This window comes from Rhineura floridana, chromosome 21, assembly GCF_030035675.1.
Source record: "Rhineura floridana isolate rRhiFlo1 chromosome 21, rRhiFlo1.hap2, whole genome shotgun sequence".
Lineage (NCBI taxonomy): Eukaryota > Metazoa > Chordata > Lepidosauria > Squamata > Rhineuridae > Rhineura > Rhineura floridana.
This window is the reverse complement of record NC_084500.1, coordinates 12,593,666-12,611,506: the sequence shown is the minus strand read 5'-3', so window position 1 is coordinate 12,611,506 and position 17,841 is coordinate 12,593,666. Positions and strand designations below refer to the sequence as shown.

At 45.4% G+C, this 17,841-nt stretch overlaps 1 protein-coding gene across 10 annotated transcripts in view; it reads left to right on the top strand.

The window, feature by feature from the left end:
- The window catches only part of CUEDC1 (CUE domain containing 1), an 81,013-nt gene that overhangs the window by 39,307 nt on the left and 23,865 nt on the right, over positions 1-17,841 (top strand). For 8 of the 10 annotated variants that reach the window (XR_009759854.1, XR_009759855.1, XM_061604988.1 and 5 more), the window contains exons 3-4: positions 5,806-5,914; positions 13,650-14,288. Coding sequence is in view for 8 of the 10 variants with exons in the window: in XM_061604988.1 (XP_061460972.1) it covers positions 13,998-14,288 (291 nt within the window). In the remaining 2 variants the exon portion in view is untranslated. The remainder of the gene's footprint in view (positions 1-5,805; positions 5,915-13,649; positions 14,289-17,841) is intronic. The other 2 variants (XM_061604993.1, XM_061604994.1) reach the window with 2 other exon arrangements.

The following is a 17,841-nucleotide window of genomic DNA, read 5'->3' as shown; positions in this document are numbered from 1 at the left end:
AGATGTTGCTGGACTTCAACTCCCATCATCCCTTGCCAGTTTAGCCAATGGTTGAGGTGATGGGAGTTTTAGTCCAAAAGACTAAAGTAATGACAGCAGAAGATTTATGTAACTTTAAAGTTGACAATGAGGACATTGAACTTGTCAAGGATTATCAATACCTTGGCACAGTCATTAATCAAAGTGGAGACAATAGTCAAGAAATCAGAAGAAGGCTACGACTGGGGAGGACAGCTATGAGAAAACTAGAAAAGGTCCTCAAATGCAAAGAGGTTAGGACTGGGGAGAGCAGCTATGAGAGAACTAGAAAAGGTCCTCAAATGCAAAGATGTATCACTGAACACTGAAGTCAGGATCATTCAGACCATGGTATTCCCAATCTCTATGTATGGATGTGAACGTTGGACAGTGGAAAAAGCGGATAAGAGAAAAATCAACTCATTTGAAATGTGGTGTTGGAGGAGAGCTTTGCTCATACCATGGACTGCAAAAAAGACAAATAATTGGGTGTTAGAACAAATTAAACCAGAACTATAACTTGAGCTAAAATGATGAAACTGAGGTTATCATACTTTGGACACATAATGAGAAGATAGGATTCACTAGAAAAGACAATGATGCTGGGAAAAACAGAAGGGAGTAGAAAAAGAGGAAGGCCAAACAAGAGATGGATTGATTCCATAAAGGAAGCCACAGACCTGAACTTACAAGATCTGAACAGGGTGGTTCAGGACAGATGCTCTTGGAGGTCGCTGATTCATAGGGTCGCCATAAGTCGTAATCGACTTGAAGGCACATCACCACCACCACCACAACATCTGGGAATCCAAGGTTCTTTGCTTCCACTTTCATCTTCCCTACTCAGTGGCATCCCAAGTCTGTGCCAGCTCCAGCCCAGTTCCCTGTTGTCAGGGATCCTTCTTTGTCGGTTGGCCCCTTGCAGTCTTCAGTCCCCTTGAAGCAGGAAGGAATGCATAACTGGCCTGCAGGCCTTCTGGTTTAAGCTGCCTAGTGCCTGGCAGAGCACTAAAGGGCCACTGATCAGGCGGAGTGCATGGTTTGCATACATGGCACCCCACGTTCAATCCCCAGTGATTCCAGTTAGAGGAGCTTGGGTAGTAGAACTGGGAAAGGGTCCTTGCCTAAGACCCCAGAGAGCCGTTGCCAGCTACAGCAGACTTCAGAACATGAAGCTGCCGTAGGACGACTTGTATCCAGTGCAGTGCTAAGTAAATCGTGCCATTAACACAAGGATTTATGCTGGTGCAGTGGAACTCTCTCTGTTTGTACTCCCCCCGTGTCCCCTAAATCTGTTCTAGGGGTTCCCCCAACTCTGTGGAGCAGATTTGGACAGGGTGCCCATGGGGGGAGGAGGGGGGAGTGCTGGCGCACAAACGTAAATCCTCGCACTAAGGGAATGAGTGCAGTGGATACCGCCCTCTGAGACGGACGATTGGCCCATCTCTTGTAGAGATATTGGGGATTGAACCCCGGACTGTCTGCGGGCAAGCCAGATGTTCTGCCACTGAGCTACAACCAAGGCTAGATGGAACAAGGGCCTGACTCTGTCTAAAGTAGCCTGGAAACATTCAGATGGGATTTCTCTCTCCCCAAAGCTTTTTCTTTCTTTGGCTACATCCACACCAGACATTTAAAGCACTACTCTACCACTTTAAACAGTCATGGCTTCCCCAAAAGAATCCTGGGAACTGTGCGGAGACAGTTAGGAGACCTTTGTTCTCATCACAAAACTGGAATTCCCAGAGTTCCCTGGGAAGAGGGTCCGATTATTAAACTACTATAGGAATCATAGCTGTGTGAGGGGAAGAGGGGTCTCTTAATGTTTGGGGACAGTTCCTGCTTGGTAATGTGCAAACAAAAAATTAAAAACTGGCCTTGGCCTTCGAAGAAATCCCATGGTGCTTCATCACCACCCACTGACAAATACGCAGAAGTCTTTTGGAAATGGTCAGCTCTCAGCACCCATCACAAACTACAGTTCTCAGGATTCTTTCGGGGAAACCATGACTGCTGAAAGTGGCATGGCACTGCTTTAAATGTAGACTGCAGCTGTGGCCTTTCTTTTTTCATTCTAAATTGTAGCGGAGAGGCTGAACCCCTCTCTTTTGAGTTAAGACGTCCTTCTGATACCGCCAGGAAGATGCGTCTCTTCCCAGAGGCATGTAAAATGCGAATAGTGCCAAGGAAAGGTGTTCGTGTGAATGAGCACTCAGTGGGATGCAGAAGAAATAGTGGAGGATTGGTTGGCTCCTTGGTGAGCCTGTAATAACCCGCTCCTTGGCACCTTGGAGATGTTCACTTAATTGAATTCAATCTGCCGTCGGATTAATGTCCCTTTGCTGGCTTGTTAATGAGGCTGGTACTAAAGCTTTCTTGGCTTCTTCCCCAGTTTGCAACGGCAAAGCTCTGGAGATTGACATGGAAATGTTCAATTTGCCTGGACTTTTCCTGGCAATCCAATCAGAAGGCAAAACGTTCACCAGGCGGAAAAACATTGAGTCTGTAGAGAGGCAGCCATCTTGAAACAACAAAGAGTTGTTTTTTTAAAAGGGCCCCTCCAGACATCTTTTTTTTGGTGTGCATTCATGATGATTTGTGCTCATGATGGTATCAGGGTGGTTATACACCATCCCGCTTTCAATCCCGCCTGCAAAAGTTTCAGGGCAGACCTGCTGCTTGATTTCCAATTGGTGCATGTCCCATAATTTCCTGTAGAAATGCTGTAACTTGTTGTGCCACAAGAGAGCCAGTGTGGCGTAGTGGTTAGTGTTCGACTACGACCTGGGAGACCAGGGTTCGAATCCCCACGCAGCCATGAAGCTCACTGGGTGACCTTGGGCCAGTCACTGCCTCTCAGCCTAATAGGAAGGCAATGGTAAAACCCCCTCTGAATACTGCTTACCATGAAAACCCTCTTCATAGGGTCGCCATAAGTCGGGATCGACTTGAAGGCAGTCCATTTCCATTTTTTTGTGCCACAAATGCTATGGTGTTGCCTGATCCCTGAGCCAGGAGGATTCTGTTGTAGAGCATCCTGGCTGGAACTTCCTGTGGTTCCTTTTTTCTGGTCAAAAGGTCCTTGTGCTTAACCTACAAGGCTCCCCCATTTAAGCCCTACTGAGAGGAACGTCCCTATGGATTCTGCCCCATGGGGCAGGTCTGTCTGTGCAGTAGAGATGTGCTAGAATTCTGCCCAAAATTCAGATTTGGTCCTGAATTTTCCATTAATTTGTTAATTCTCAATGGCTGAGGATTGGATTTTAATGTAGCAAATTTCCATGGCTATTTTTTAAAACACGCTTTAAAAAAAAATCTGCCTTTAAAACATTGATTGTAAGAATGATAATTTATTGATGTTTCCTTTTAAAATATTGATATTTCCTTCAAAATATTAATATTTTAAAAGTAAATATCGATATTTCCTTCAAAATACTGATATTTCCTTCAAAAATATTAGTATTCATACTGATATTTTTTCCAAGCGGAAAAAACCACAGATCAGTAAAAGCAGTGGCCAGCGGCTACAGAACAAACTCGAATTGATGCCAGCCTGTTAGATCGATGGAATGTTTTTGAATTGGCACCAGCCAATGGATCCCATCTCTACTGTGCAGCCTTTAACAGCACCCGGAATCTTGATAGCTGAGTCATCGTGAGGTAATACCAACTGTCCCAACAACTTGGGAATCCTCCTGGTTAGTGCATAGGGAAGCAGCAAGGCAATTGTGGTGGCTGCTCATGTTGTCCCCTAGGCTCGCAGAGTGCAGAATCCTGGTGTGTATTTTCCGTTAGGAGCGTGTGAGCGGGGAGGGAAGGCTTGCTGTGGTTTACAGGGCTCCAGCAAACCCTGCGATCTGCGGATTGCGTTTCTGCAGAGCTATCTTCCATTGCATTCCACGTTTCTGGCGGCATCATAAAGCTACTGCATTATTTTAACCTTAAGACGTGCTGTTGTTTCAGACAGGGCGTCTTTCCTTGTTTTATCTAGAAGTGCCAGGGATTGAACCTGGGACTGTCTGCATGCAAAACAGATGCTCTATGGTTGAGCTGTGGCTAGAGATGTGAAGGCCTGGGGGAAAACCGGAAAAAATGGTGAAAAATATTTCTCCCCTGTTCTTTTCTGAATTTTTCTTCTCCTCCCCCCTACAATCCCCCCCCTGAAAAAACTTTTCTGTTTTTTTTTTGCCAGGCCTTCACAGCTCTAGTTACGGCCCTTTCCCAAACAAACAAAAATAATGTCATGGTTTGGCTGTTAGTTACTGTTAATTTAACTAGGCTTAACTGTTCCCAAATCTTATAGAGTTTGAGGGAACCTCAAAGGTCATTTAGTGCAACCCCCTATCCGAGCAAAATAACTACTACTATAGCATCTCTAGGTGGCCATTCAGCCTTTGCTTCAAAATCACCCTCAAAGAAGAGTTCACCATCCAAAGCAGTTCCACTGTCAAACAGTTCGTAGTTTGGGAGTCGTTTTAGACTCTTCCCTCTCACTTGAGGCTCATGTAGCCTCGGTGGCACGGAATGCGTTCTACCAACTTTGGTTGGTAGCCCAACTACGAACTAGCCCTATTTGAGTAAGGAGGACCTCACATCAGTGGTACATGCTCTGGTAACCTCGCGTTTGGACTACTGCAACGCGCTCTACGTAGGGCTACCTTTGAAGACAGTTCGGAAGCTTCAGCTAGTGCAAAATGCGGTGGCCAGATTGCTAACAAGGACCAAGCGGTCCGAGCATATAACACCTGTTCTGGTTTGCCTGCACTGGCTTCCAATATGCTTCCGGGCCAGATTCAAAGTGTTGGTATTAACCTATAAAGCCTTATACGGAGCGGGACCACGATACCTGTTGGATCGCCTCTCCCGATATGAACCCGCCCGTACACTACGGTCTACTACGAAGGCCCTCCTCCGGGTTCCGACTCATAGGGAGGCCCGGAGGGTGGCGACAAGATCTAGGGCCTTCTCAGTGGTGGCCCCCGAACTGTGGAATAGTCTCCCTGAGGAGGTGCGCTTGGCGCCGACATTATTATCTTTCCGGTGCCAAGTTAAAACCTTCCTCTTCTCCGAGGCATTTTAATTTAAGTTAATTTAATTTTAATTTTAAATGTGTTGTAATCTGATTTTAGATTTTGTACTTTTTATATGCTCTGTTGTATTACTGTGTAATTTTATCGTATTTTTTGTTGTTCACCGCCCAGAGAGCTATTGCTAGTTGGGCGGTATATAAGTTTAATAAATAATAAATAAACTTCCTCACACTATGAATTATTTTCTCATGTTTTACCTAAATCCTTGCCCGTGCCATTTCAACGTCGAGTCAGGTTGTCATTGAGCTGTTCCACGTTTCTTTGCCTTCCACTTTACCTTCTAGAACTCCATTAGTAACGTTCTAGTTCCTGCCAACGCATAACAAAACGTGGTCCCTTTTATTTCCTAAGCATAATAGGTCTGACATAATTGGGAGGGCATATTACTGGACCCAATCATTGTGCTTGGAATACCTTACTATTCACGTTGTTCACCGGTCTCTGGACTGTAAGCGTTGTCCTGCAACACCTCACAGAAGATGCTCATTACATGTGGTAGTACCTAAATGCAGGGTAGGTTTCCCGCAATGTAAAATAGCAAACGTGCCGTGAATTTCCACTGAAAGGTGGCAGAAAAGCTTTGCCTAAAATGCCAACCCTTGTTTTGTATTTTTGACAATTCACTCTCCCTACAAAGCGCCCTCCCTTTCAATAGTCTAAGGAACGACAGAGCGCTAATGCCAGCATTTTTTTACAGGTTGCTATGGTTTTTTCCTCTCCGTCTGAACAGGTGATGAAAGAATCTTCCTCTCTTTCTTGGAATCACTGGAGGATGGGATGGTAACGTGGGCCTGTGAATTGTCCCGGTAAGACCTCTGTGTATTCAAAACAGTTCAGCTGAAAGTATAAGCTTTTTCTCTCTACAAATATGGGGAATTTGGGGTATATTGGGAAAGGGCCATAGTTCAGTGGGTAGAGCATTTGCCTTGCATGCAGAAGGTCCCAGATTCAATCTCCAGGTAGGGCTGGGAGAGAACCATAACTGAAAGCCTGGAGAGCCGCTGCCAGTCCGTGTCGACAGTACTGAGCTAGATGGTCTGCCTTGGTATAAAGCAGCTTCCTGTGATCCTATACATAGTTTCCTAAATGGAGCGAAAGATTACTGTACCTTTTGGTTGTAAGAAAAAAGCTGTGTTAATATTATATGAATAAAATAATGCAGATAAATAGTTAATAACTATTCATTAACTTGTATTGGCATATGTTCTGTTCCCACTCCTTCAATGCCAAGTTCTCTTTTAATTTATTGTACTACTGGTCTCCAACTTTCCAGTCTTTCTTTATAATTTCCATTTTTGCTAACGTTATTGTCAGTTTGACAATTGCCATATGTTCCCATAAGTTTCTAACTAATTCTTTCTTTCTTGAGTTCCAGCTGCTATTCCATGTTTTTGCAAACCTGATCTTTGCTACTGTTAGAATATACAGTACTTGAATATGACAATTTATTGTAGATCAGGTGTGGGGAACCTTTGACTCTCCAGATGTTGCTGAACTACAACTCCCATCAACCCCAGCAAGCACACATAGCCAATGGCCAGGGTTGTTGAGGGTTGCAGGTTCAGCAACATCTGAAGGTTCCCTGCACTTGACTCAGAGTGCTTGTATTATTCAACAAGCACAGTAGTGTAGTCTCAGTTCATATATTTCATTTAAGATTGAAATTACCATATTCTAAAACCCCTTACTTGCTGAAGGTAAAGGTTTTCAAGCCTTGTTCCCTAAAACCCCAGGGCTTGAATGCATCAATGGTGCTGGGCAAAATGTTTCAATTAGAGAAATCTACCTTTCCTAGAATCGTAAGAAGACAAGATGAGCCCTGCGGGATCAGACCAAAGATCCATCTAGTCCAGCACCAGTTCCCCTGTTTTGGAGAAGAGTCATAGCTGAGTGTAGGGCAACTTCTTTGCATGCAAACTGTTCCAGGTTCAGTCCCCTGCATCTCCATGTAAGGTTGGGAAAGGCTGCCTGCCTGCAGCCCTGGAGCACCCTGCTAGACACTGTAGACAAAACCGAGCTAGATCGACCAGCAGTCTGACTTAGTATAAGGCAGTTGCCTCTCTTTCCACGGTGCCCCACAAAATGCTTCCACGGAACCCTCAAGGAGGACACGAAGGCTGCAGAATTCAGTTGCAAGAACTCTGCCTGGTATGGGCCGGTGGAGCATATTACTCTGATTCTTAAAAGAATTTACAATGGCTGCCCATTTGCTTCCAGTGCTGGTGCTTCCCTTTAAAGAATGGATGGGGAACCTGCGGACCTCCAGATGTTGCTGGACTCCAGCTCCCATCACCCCTGACCCCACTGGCCAGGCTCGCTGGGGCTGATGGGAGCTGGAGTCCAGCAACATCTGGAGGTCCGCAGGTTCCCCATTCCTGCTTTGAAGCCCTAAACAACTTGGGACCCAGATACCTGAAGGAGTACCTCCTCCCATAGGAATGCCTTCCTCCATGTCCAACTGTTTGCTAAAGGGGTAACAGTTGTATAGAGGGCAGGGCCTTTTCTGTGGTGGTGCCCTGACTTTGGAGTACCCTCACTAGAGAGGGCCGACTGGTGTGGGCATTACAGTGCTTCCCGTACCAGAGTAAGATTTTCTTGTTTGCTGAGGCATGTTAAAGGTAGTTTCCATTTGTCTTCAGTTTGTTTGTTTTTTGTTGCTTTTAGCTGTTGCCTTTTAGTTGTTTTATGATGGGTTATGTTTTGCTTCAAGTATATTTTGTTGTTGATCACTGCCCCAGGGTCTGTTTGGCTGAAGGGCAGTTTAGAACAATTTAAAATAAACTCATAAATAGAAAAGGCAAGAGACCTCTCCTGCTGTAGCTCCCCCAAAATGGAAATTAAAGTTAGAGTGCCTCTGTACATGAAGGTTCCATTTAGCCATCGTACCCAGTAGCGGTCTATAGACATTTTCTTCATGAATTTGTCTATTCCCATTTTAAATTTGGCAAAGCCACCACATCCTATGGCAGCAAACTCTATAAATTAAATATGTGGAGGAACGCTTATTTTTGTCTGTCCTAAAGCTACTGCGTGCCAACCTTTTGTGTAACCTCAAGTTCTAGTGAAGTAGAAAAGGGAGAAGCAGAACATAATACTCTCCCTCCTGTTTTGAAGCCATACATGATTTCATAAACCTCTCATCCTCCCCCTTCAGTCGGCTCTTTTCCTTGAATAAACAGCCCTAAACCAGCCTTTGCCAACCTGGTGCCCTCCAGTCAGTGCTGGTGGGAGTCATGCAAAGCATCTGTAGGGCACCAGGTTGGCAAAGCCTGCCCTAAATGCTTTGGCCTTTCCTCATTGGGACGGTCTTCCCATCCTATGATAGTTTTGGTGGCATCTTAGCTCTGGGTTCAATGGCTAGTCAAGAAACTAGGGTGAAGGGCCGTAGCTCAGTAGTTGGAACACCTTGCGCTGCATGTAGAAGGTCCCAAGTTCAGTCCCTGGCATCTCCTGGAAGAGACTCCCGTCTGAAGTCCTGGAGTATAGACAGCTTGATGGACCAACGATCTCCCTCAGTATAAAGCAGCTTCCTCTGTTCCAAAACTGAAGAAACAGATGACAGGACATCTTCACACAGCAGATAGTTAAGTGACGGAAATCCCTCCCAGAGGAGGCCCCCAACTTGGAGGACTTTAAAAGGGGATGAGAACAAATTCATGGGGGAAAAGTCTATCAGTGGCTACTCGCCACGATGGCTGTGCTCTGCCTCCACATTCAGAGGCAGTATGTTTCTGAATACCAGTGCTGGAAACTGCAGGGGAGCCGTGAGTGCTTTTGTGCTCAGGTCCTGCGTGCGGGTTTCCAACGGCCGCCTGGTTGGCTGCTGGGAGAGCAGGATACTGCACTATTGGCCTGATCCAGCAGGGGTCTTCTCATGTTCTTATATTGAGCTAAGGCCCTTCCTCTGATTCATCCTGCATTCATCCTGGTTCTCAGAGCTCCATGTGAGAGCAATTGCTTTGCGCATGCAGAAGCTCCCAGGCTCAGTCCTCAGCATCTCTCGCTAAAATGATCAGGTAGCAGTTGTTGAGAAAGACCTCTGTCCAAGACTCTGGAGAGCTGCTGCCAGTCAGAGCAGACAGTACTGGGCAAGATGAATACAAATGCTCTGACCTGGCATAAGGCCATTTCCATGTTCCAAGTCTGGTCAGGTCAGAGGATTTAAAGGGCTTCTTCCTGAAATCCCATTGCCCCTGATGTCACCTGACAATCACTGACTTAGCAAGCTGCAAGCCAGCTACATGGGTGGCACCCGAGGACAGTGAATCGTAGGCAAGTGGCTCCCTCTTCTGGTGAAATGCCATGGTGGCACGAAGAGTACATAAGAACATAACAGCAACCCTGCTGGATGAGGCCAGTGGCCCACCTAGTCCAGCATCCTGTTCACGCAGTGGCCAATCAGAGGCCCATGGGAGGCCCGTAAGCAGGACCTGAGCGCAAGAGCACTCTCCCCTCCAGTTGTTTCCAGCAACTGGTACTCAGAAGCATACTGTCTCCAACAGTAGAGGTAGAACATAGCTATCATGTCTAGTAGCTGCTGGAAGCCTTCTCCATGAATTTGTCTAATAGTCTTTTCCAGCCATCCAAGTTGGTGGCCATCATTGCCTCCTGTGAGAACCAATTCCATAGTTTAACTGCACTGTGTGAAGACGTCCTTTCTTTTGTCAGTCCCGAATCTTCCAACATTCAGCTTAAGTAGATGTCCATGAGTTATGAGAGAGGCAGAAGAACTCTTCTCTATCCACTTTCTCCACACCATGCATTAGTTTATCCACCTTGGTCATGTTCCCTCTTACGTGGGTTTTCTCTAAACTGAAAAAAGCCCCCAATGCTGCATCCTTTCCTCACAGGGGAGTTGCTCCAGCCTCTTGATAATTTGGGCTGCCCTTTTCTGAACCTTTTCCAGCTCTGCAGTATTCTTTTTGAGGTGAGGCTGTGCTTGGCTTTTTATGGGTCTGCCAGAGTCCCCTTTTTTGTGCCAAGGCATGTACCTGGGCCACCATTGCTTGAGATGCAATGGTGACTGGTGCCCGTGGGGACTAGTAGGGTGGAAGGCAGAGAGACCAGCAGTAGAGGAGCCAGAGCCAATGACAGGCAGAGTCGAGTTATTCCAGGGCAGACTGAGGTGGTAGAGCAGTGTCCCATTTGCCCGAATGACCCAGCCTCCACTGCCAATATAGAAGAGTTTGAAGCACAAACCTTGTACTAGAACAGAAGAATATGTGAAGCGAAGAGGCGGGGAGGATCCCTGAAGAGCAGAGGATGCTGCCACACAGCCATTGCTCCGTGGCAAATATCCCCGCTTACTTCACGTCTCCCATTAGGTTTCTAAGAATAACCCAGAGTGTTTAAAAGGCTGCAGTTTTATCGCTAACATGAATTGGCAAGCGCAAGAACAGAACGTCTATGCATAATACAAGTGTGTGATCAGAGACGAGTTAACGCATGGGTAAACTTTGTGGCTGATTGCTTTGCCTAATGGTGTTAGATCTGCCTGTGTTCTTGTCTTGCTAAGAGGTTCTAATGACATTTCTTTTCCTATGTGTTTTTTTTAAATTAAGTTTAAATATGGTTCTATTATCTCATTGGGTTTTGAAATCTTCCGCCTGCCACTTAATGGAAATTAGTTAATACGATGGGCCCCCAAATTCATTCCTGGTGTAATTTCATCCATCAGCGGAGTCTGTACCAGAAATAAGTGGTACTTTCTTTTCAAAAGGCAACGCTAATCATAGAATTTGTGGTTCTTTTTACTTTCTTACAGATTTTAGGTATTAAACCCCCCCACTATGGGTTGTATCCAGCGTTGTGACTCATGGGGTTGTATCCAACTAAGTTCTCAGAGTAGAGACACTGAGATTAATGGACCTATGTGAGGCATATCCATTAATTTCAGTGGGTCTAACTAAGGCTAAGGTCCCATCTGCACTATACGTTTAAAGCAGCACCATTCCACTTTAAACAGGCAGACCTTTTCCCAAAAAATCTTGGGAAGTATAGTTTGTGCAGGGTACTGAGGGTTGTGAGGAGACCCTTATTCCCCTCACAGAGCTGCAATTCCCAGAATGGCTTCACAATCAATCCCTCTTCCCAGGGAACTCTGGGAATTGTATCTCTGGGAGGGGAATAGGGGTCACCGTTTTTCAACTCATCTTTTTGTGTTTCTTTCCATTTATTTTTAATCTACTTTCTATATTGTTTGTTTTTACCAGCAAAATAAACATAACCAACATGTCCATAGATATGCTTAAGGAGTCATTTAACTTTCTTGCTATACAGCTGAGCAGAATGATTTTTTTTTTAATTTAAAAAAGGAGAAGTGTGTTTATGGTGCCGTCATCCTTTTTGATATCTTTGCTTTTGATGCTGTAAAAATCCATTTCATGGTTGCTGGTTTTTTAATCACATTTATATTCAGGGTTGCCAACCCCTAATTTCAAAAGTAATGGCCCCCTTGGACAAGCCAGGCAACAAAGCCAACACGAAACCTCCTTCTCCCATAATACTAGACTTCGGGATTATCCAATGAAGCAATGCTGGCTATGCTCTGCCTCCACGTCGGAGGCAGTATGTTTCTGAATACCAGTTTTCTACTCCCTTCTGTTTTTCCCAGCATTATTGCCTTTTCTAGTGAATCATGTCTTCTCATGATGCGTCCAAGTATGATAACCTCAGTTTCATCATTTTAGCTTCTAGTGACAGTTCTGGTTTAATTTGTTCTAACACCCAATTATTTGTCTTTTTCGCAGTCCATGGTATGCGCAAAGCTCTCCTCCAGCACCACATTTCAAAGGAGTTGATTTTTCTCTCATCCGCTTTTTTCACTGTCCAACTTTCACATCCATACATAGAGATTGGGAATACCATGGTCTGAATGATCCTGACTTTAGCGTTCAGTGATACATCTTTGCATTTGAGGACCTTTTCTAGTTCTCTCATAGCTGCCCTCCCCAGTCCTAGCCTTCTTCTGATTTCTTGACTATTGTCTCCATTTTGGTTAATGACTGTGCTAAGGTATTGGTAATCCTTGACAAATTCAATGTCCTTGTTGTCAACTTTAAAGTTATACATAAATCTTCTGTTGTCATTACTTTAGTATTCTTGACGTTCAGCTGTAGTCCTGCTTTTGTACTTTCCTCTTTAACTTTCATCAGCATTTGTTTCAATTATTGCTAGTTTCTGCCAGCAGTATGGTATCGTCTGCATATCATAAATTCTTGATATTTCTCCCTCCAATTTTCACACCTTCTTCATCTTGGTCCAAACCCACTTTCCATATGATATGTTCTGCATATAGATTAGGGTGATGAAATACACCTCTGTCTCACACCATTTCCAATTGGGAACCAGTTGGTTTCTCCATATTCTGTCCTTATACCATCTTGTCCACAGTATAGATTGTGCATCAGGACAATCAGATGCGGTGGCACCCCCATTTCTTTAAAGCATTCCATAGTTTTTCATGATCTACACAATCAAAGGCTTTGCTGTAATCTGTAATGCACAGGGTGATTTTCTTCTGAAATTCCTTGGTCTGTTCCATTATCCAATGGATGTTTGCAATATGATCTCTGGTACCTCTTCCCTTTCTAAATCCAGATTGGACATCTGGCATTTCTCACTCTGTATATGGTAAGTGCCTTTGTTGTAAAATCTTGAGCATTACTGTACTTGCATGAGATATTAAGGCAATCGTTCGATCATTACTGCATTCCCTGGGATCCCCTTTCTTTGGAATTGGGATATATATTGAATGCTTCCAGTCTGTGGGCCGTTGAGTTGAGCTATATATTATGAACATATGCTCTACCTCCACTGTTGGAGACAGCATGCTTCTGAATACCAGTTGCTGGAAACCGCAGGAGGAGAGAGCATTCTTGCGCTCAAGTCCTGCTTGTGGGCTTTCTATAGACATCTGGTTGGCCACTGTGAGAACAGGAGGCTGGACTAGATCCAGCAGGGCACTTTTTATGTTCCTATGATTCAGGGCAGGCAGAAGAAGTTATTTCTTCACACAGCTCATAGTTGTGGAGTTCGCTTTCACAGGAGGCGGTAATGACCACCAGTTTGGATGGCTTTATAAGGGGGTTAGACAAATTCCTAGAGGATACGGCTATCAATGGCTACCCGCCACAATGGTTATGTTCCCACTCCGCCATCGGAGACAGCATCCCTCTGAATAGAACTTGCTGGGAATCACAGGTGGGGAGAGGTGCTCTTGCACCTGCTTGCGGGCTTCTCAAGGACATCTATTTGGCCAATGTGTGAACAGGATGCTCGACTAGAAGGGCCACTGACCTGATCAACAGGGCTCTTCTTATGTTCTTAAATTACCTGGATTGATTTACCAGACATGAAACTCATTGGGGACAAGGCTCTCAGATTTGCTTAGAGGATTTCCACCCCCAAACTCGGTTCAAATTCTGACAAACTTCACAAAGTTTTTTCAGGGGATGCGAGGGTGAGGGAAGCTTTTTAAATCTTCTATCTCTGTGGTTACATTTCTTACACCTTTTTTTTAATGTTTGTGTTTTCTTTCAGTCAAACATGCTTCTGAGACTTTGGACACCGTCATCTTTGTGAGGGCATTTCCCTGGACTGCCTCCTGTGGTAGATTCACCCTGGGTGGAAACTTTCCAGGCATATTCAGCTTTGTCACGCTTTGGCATTTCCGATGTCCCTCCATTTTGTTGTGGATTACCGGCCAGGGGTGCTGCGTGATGGCGACGTAACTTCTTGACGACAAGACTGGAAGGTGGATTGTGTACCTCACCTTTTCTTCCTCCTGGCCTGGGGGATTTGTACAGTTAGTCAATTTTCTTTCCTTTTTTCTACCTCAAAAGCTGGTTTGAGTTAAGTCTAAACATTTTCCAAAAACACTTATCAAAAATGACAAGTCTGTTCCGACGGAGCAGCAGCAATGGCAGCTCGAGGAACAGTTCCTCTGCCCAGGAACTCAACAACAGCCGCCCTGCCAGGCAAGTCCGGCGGCTGGAGTTTAACCAGGCGATGGAGGATTTCAAGACAATGTTCCCCAACATGGATTACGACATCATTGAATGTGTTTTGAGAGCAAACAACGGCGCAGTGGATGCCACCATTGACCAGTTGTTGCAGATGAACTTAGACGGCAGTGGGTATGATGACAGCTCGGATTCAGATGACAGTATTCCTCCTGAGGTAAACTTATTCCTCCTGAGGTAAACTCCTGAGGTAATCTTCACCATGTTGCGGGATGGGCTGGCTCCAGCTATGATTATGCCATCCACCACACCGCACCCTCTCGTGGACTCCTCCTTATGCTAGCAGGCCATGCACTGCATGAGCTTACGCAGGATGGTGGTGCTTCTCCAGTCAGTGCTGGGTGACAACCATTTTAATTGCCCATAATACCCCCAGTGTAGCATCACTCTGGGGCATTGTGGGAAATTAAAATGGCAGTTGCCGGGGAGGGGGGGAATCAAAGAAGGGTGTCAAGGCTGGTGTGGGTATGTCTTAAGAACTTCTCAAAGATGTGTGGTGACACCAGGCCTGGGTGGTTGCTAGCTACTGTTGCAGAGATTACTTGTTTTTCTTGTGTGGAAAAATTAAGCCAGAAGGAATTCTTTTTTCTTTGTGTAAGGGGCCAAAATCTGGATTTAGGATGCTCAACTACATATAGTGGAGGATGTTCCATTAGGGCAAATAGGACATTGCCCCACCAGTCTGTCCTCAGCCAGCCCCCACCCACCTGCCTCCTTAGTTAGAATGAGTTGGCCCTGGCTGTCAGCTTCCTCTTTCTCAGTCTCAGTGTTGCCCCTTGTACAACTCAGCAGGGAGGAGGTTGGGGACAAAACTGGAATGAATTGGCTCTGCCTATCGTGGTTGTGGTAGCAGGTGTCATTGGCTCTGCCTCCACCTACTGTTGGCGTCCTGCCTTATGCCCGGCCAGTCCCAACGGACACCAGTCACCATGTAGTGACATTTGTGTGTGTGTGGCAGTTCACGTATCATTCGTCCATGCTGAGCAGCAAGGATGAGTGCGAGTCAACCCCCCGATAGTCCATTGTGAGGCAGGGCTGGAAATGGTTCCACATTGTTAGATGTCAGCACTTAATTTCTAGGCATCAGCCTTGCTGAACTTGCATTTAAAAAAAAATTATATAACTATGACTATTGAATGACAGCTCAGTGGTGAAACACATCATTTGCAGGCAGCTGAAGGTCCCAGATCAATCCCAGGTGAACAGATCTTGTATACCAGGATATCTCCCTCGGACCTTGGAAAGATGCTGCCAATCAGAATAGACTGTACATATAAAGCAGGTTTGTCTGAACTGGGGCTTGATTACTCAGTCTCACACCTCACCTTCCTGCCTTTTATACCCCAAACCAAAGAAGTAACCACCATTTTAGACAGCAGGAGTTCTGCCTCTGTGTCACCTGTGGTGGTTAGTGCCTGGCTGGGACAACCACACCCAACACCACCTTCTGTATTGTGGTATTGTGGCTGGGCTCTGAGCTCCTATGGCAGGTATGGGGAACCTTTCTCCCTCCAGAAGTTGCTGAACTACCACTCCCATCAGCCCCAGCAAGCCTGGACAGTGGCCAGGGATGATGGGAGTGGTAGTTCAGCAACATCTGATGGGCCCAAAGTTTTCTCGAAGCTTTCCTATGGAAATGGGCAATGGTTGTGGTACCTCTAAAGCAGGGATGGAGAACCTTTGGCCCTACAGATGTTGCTGAATGACAATAATGATCATTCCTGGCCATTGGCCATGCTGGCTGGGGCTGATGGGAGTTGTCGCTCAGCAACATCTGAAGGGCCAAAGGTTCCCCACTCTTGCTTGGAAGCAAGAGATGTGGCAGGATCACAATCTGAAAACATCAACCCAGAACCTTGAACTAGGCTAGTTGGGAGGGACCCGTCGCTTAAGCAAGTTGCAGAAGCCTTCTGAAGGCTGGCTAGCCTAGTCCTGCTGTTGGCCCTGCCCCCTTCATAGTAGAGCACCTGCTCTGCATGCAGAAGGCTCCAGGTTCTGCCCCTGGGAGAGCCCGCCGTCTGAAGCCCTGGAAAGCCTCTGCCAGTCAGCGTAGACCAGGGGTGGGGAACCTTTGGCTGTCCAGATGTTGCTGAATGACAACGCCCATCATCCCTGACCATTGGCTATGCTTGCTTAGGGCTGATGGGAGTCGTTCAGCAACATCTGGAGGGTTAAAGGTTCCTCATCACTTGCTCTGCCTGGTAACACATACAGTTCAGGTTATGTAAATGTCAGTTGCTTTTTCTGAAAAAAAGAACTGATGACTATTGGATGATGATTATTTTTTTTATGCTAATGCTGTCAGTTTATGAAAGTCAGTTTTCTTGATTTACCAGTGTTCTTGTCTGTAAGTAGCATAGGGTACAGTCTTGCTTGTGTTTTTTTTAAAGGAGGTCAGTGGGTTTTGATTAACTAACGCTCATTACGTGCTTTGAACACTACTTAAGGCTCTGATGTGGTTTTAAGCTGTTGGGCGCAAGATGAATTCCCTCCCTACAGAAGTGCACCTGGCACCTTCACTGCGTTGTTTCCATCATGTGCCGATGACGCACCTCTTTACCCTGGCCTGCCTTCTGCCTGTAAATTGTTTTAAAATGTTTTTCGTATTGAATTTTAAATTTTTGTAAAATGCCCCAGGACCTGATGGTGAAGGGCAGGTAATCATCATCATCATCATCATCTTAAGCAGACATACATTTTAAGAGACGTTTAAGGGTCACTACTGTCTCCGCCTCATTAAAGAATAAATAAATAAATATTTTATTTATGTATTTATTTCATGAGGCGGAGACAGTAGTGACCTTTATATGTCTCTTAAAAATGTATGTTTTCCTAAGTTTTCCTGGACTCTGACTCTTAATTTTTAATTCTGTGTTTTGCACACTGCTCAGTTTCACCTGTGATCTGTTTTTTACCTAGCTTTTAGGCAATTGTGTTAAATGTGACCGTTTTGCACTTTGATTGTTTTTATATAAACCGCATGGAAGTTTTTAATACATATAGCAGTATATGTTTTAAATAAATAATAAACAAACTAGTGCCCTTCCCTGAAGCTTTGGACTACAACTCCCATCAGCCCTGAGTGGCACAGAAGGATTCTATGCGTGCTTACAGTTTTGGGCTTTTCTGTTAACGAACGAGGAGCACAAGAGTACGTGGCATTAAAGGATCGCTTTCCCCCTCCACCCCCTTACGTTGACCTTAAAAATGGTGAAAGAAAAACCCAGGTGGAAAAGCTTTCCAATGCAAAAAAGAAAAGGAAAATACAGAGAGGTCTCTCTCTCTCTCTCTCTCTCTCTCTCTGTGTGTGTGTGTGTGTGTGTGTGAGAGAGAGAGAGAGAGAGAGAGGGGGGGGGGACGATGACAACAGAAGCGGCCATGGTGAGATTAAGCTAAAGGCCTTGCATACTTTGAAAGCAGCTCTGACAAGGGCAGGCTGTCTGTTTTGCTTGGTTAAAAGGACAACTGCAAGCTGGTTTCATGTTGCATGCCTGTCACCAACGATTTATGGCTTTGCAAACATCCTGGCTACATGATAGCGCAAGTCCCCAGGCTCCAACACCACTGGGATCCAGTGGGGAGGGCACCCGTATTTTATTGTTTGCACTAGCAGTGGGAATTATAGCGGGTGGCATCCCGTCTTGGGGTGACTTAAGGCCAAATTGCTGGTCAGAGGACTCGCAGTTGATCAAGGGGCCTACTCAGCGTGG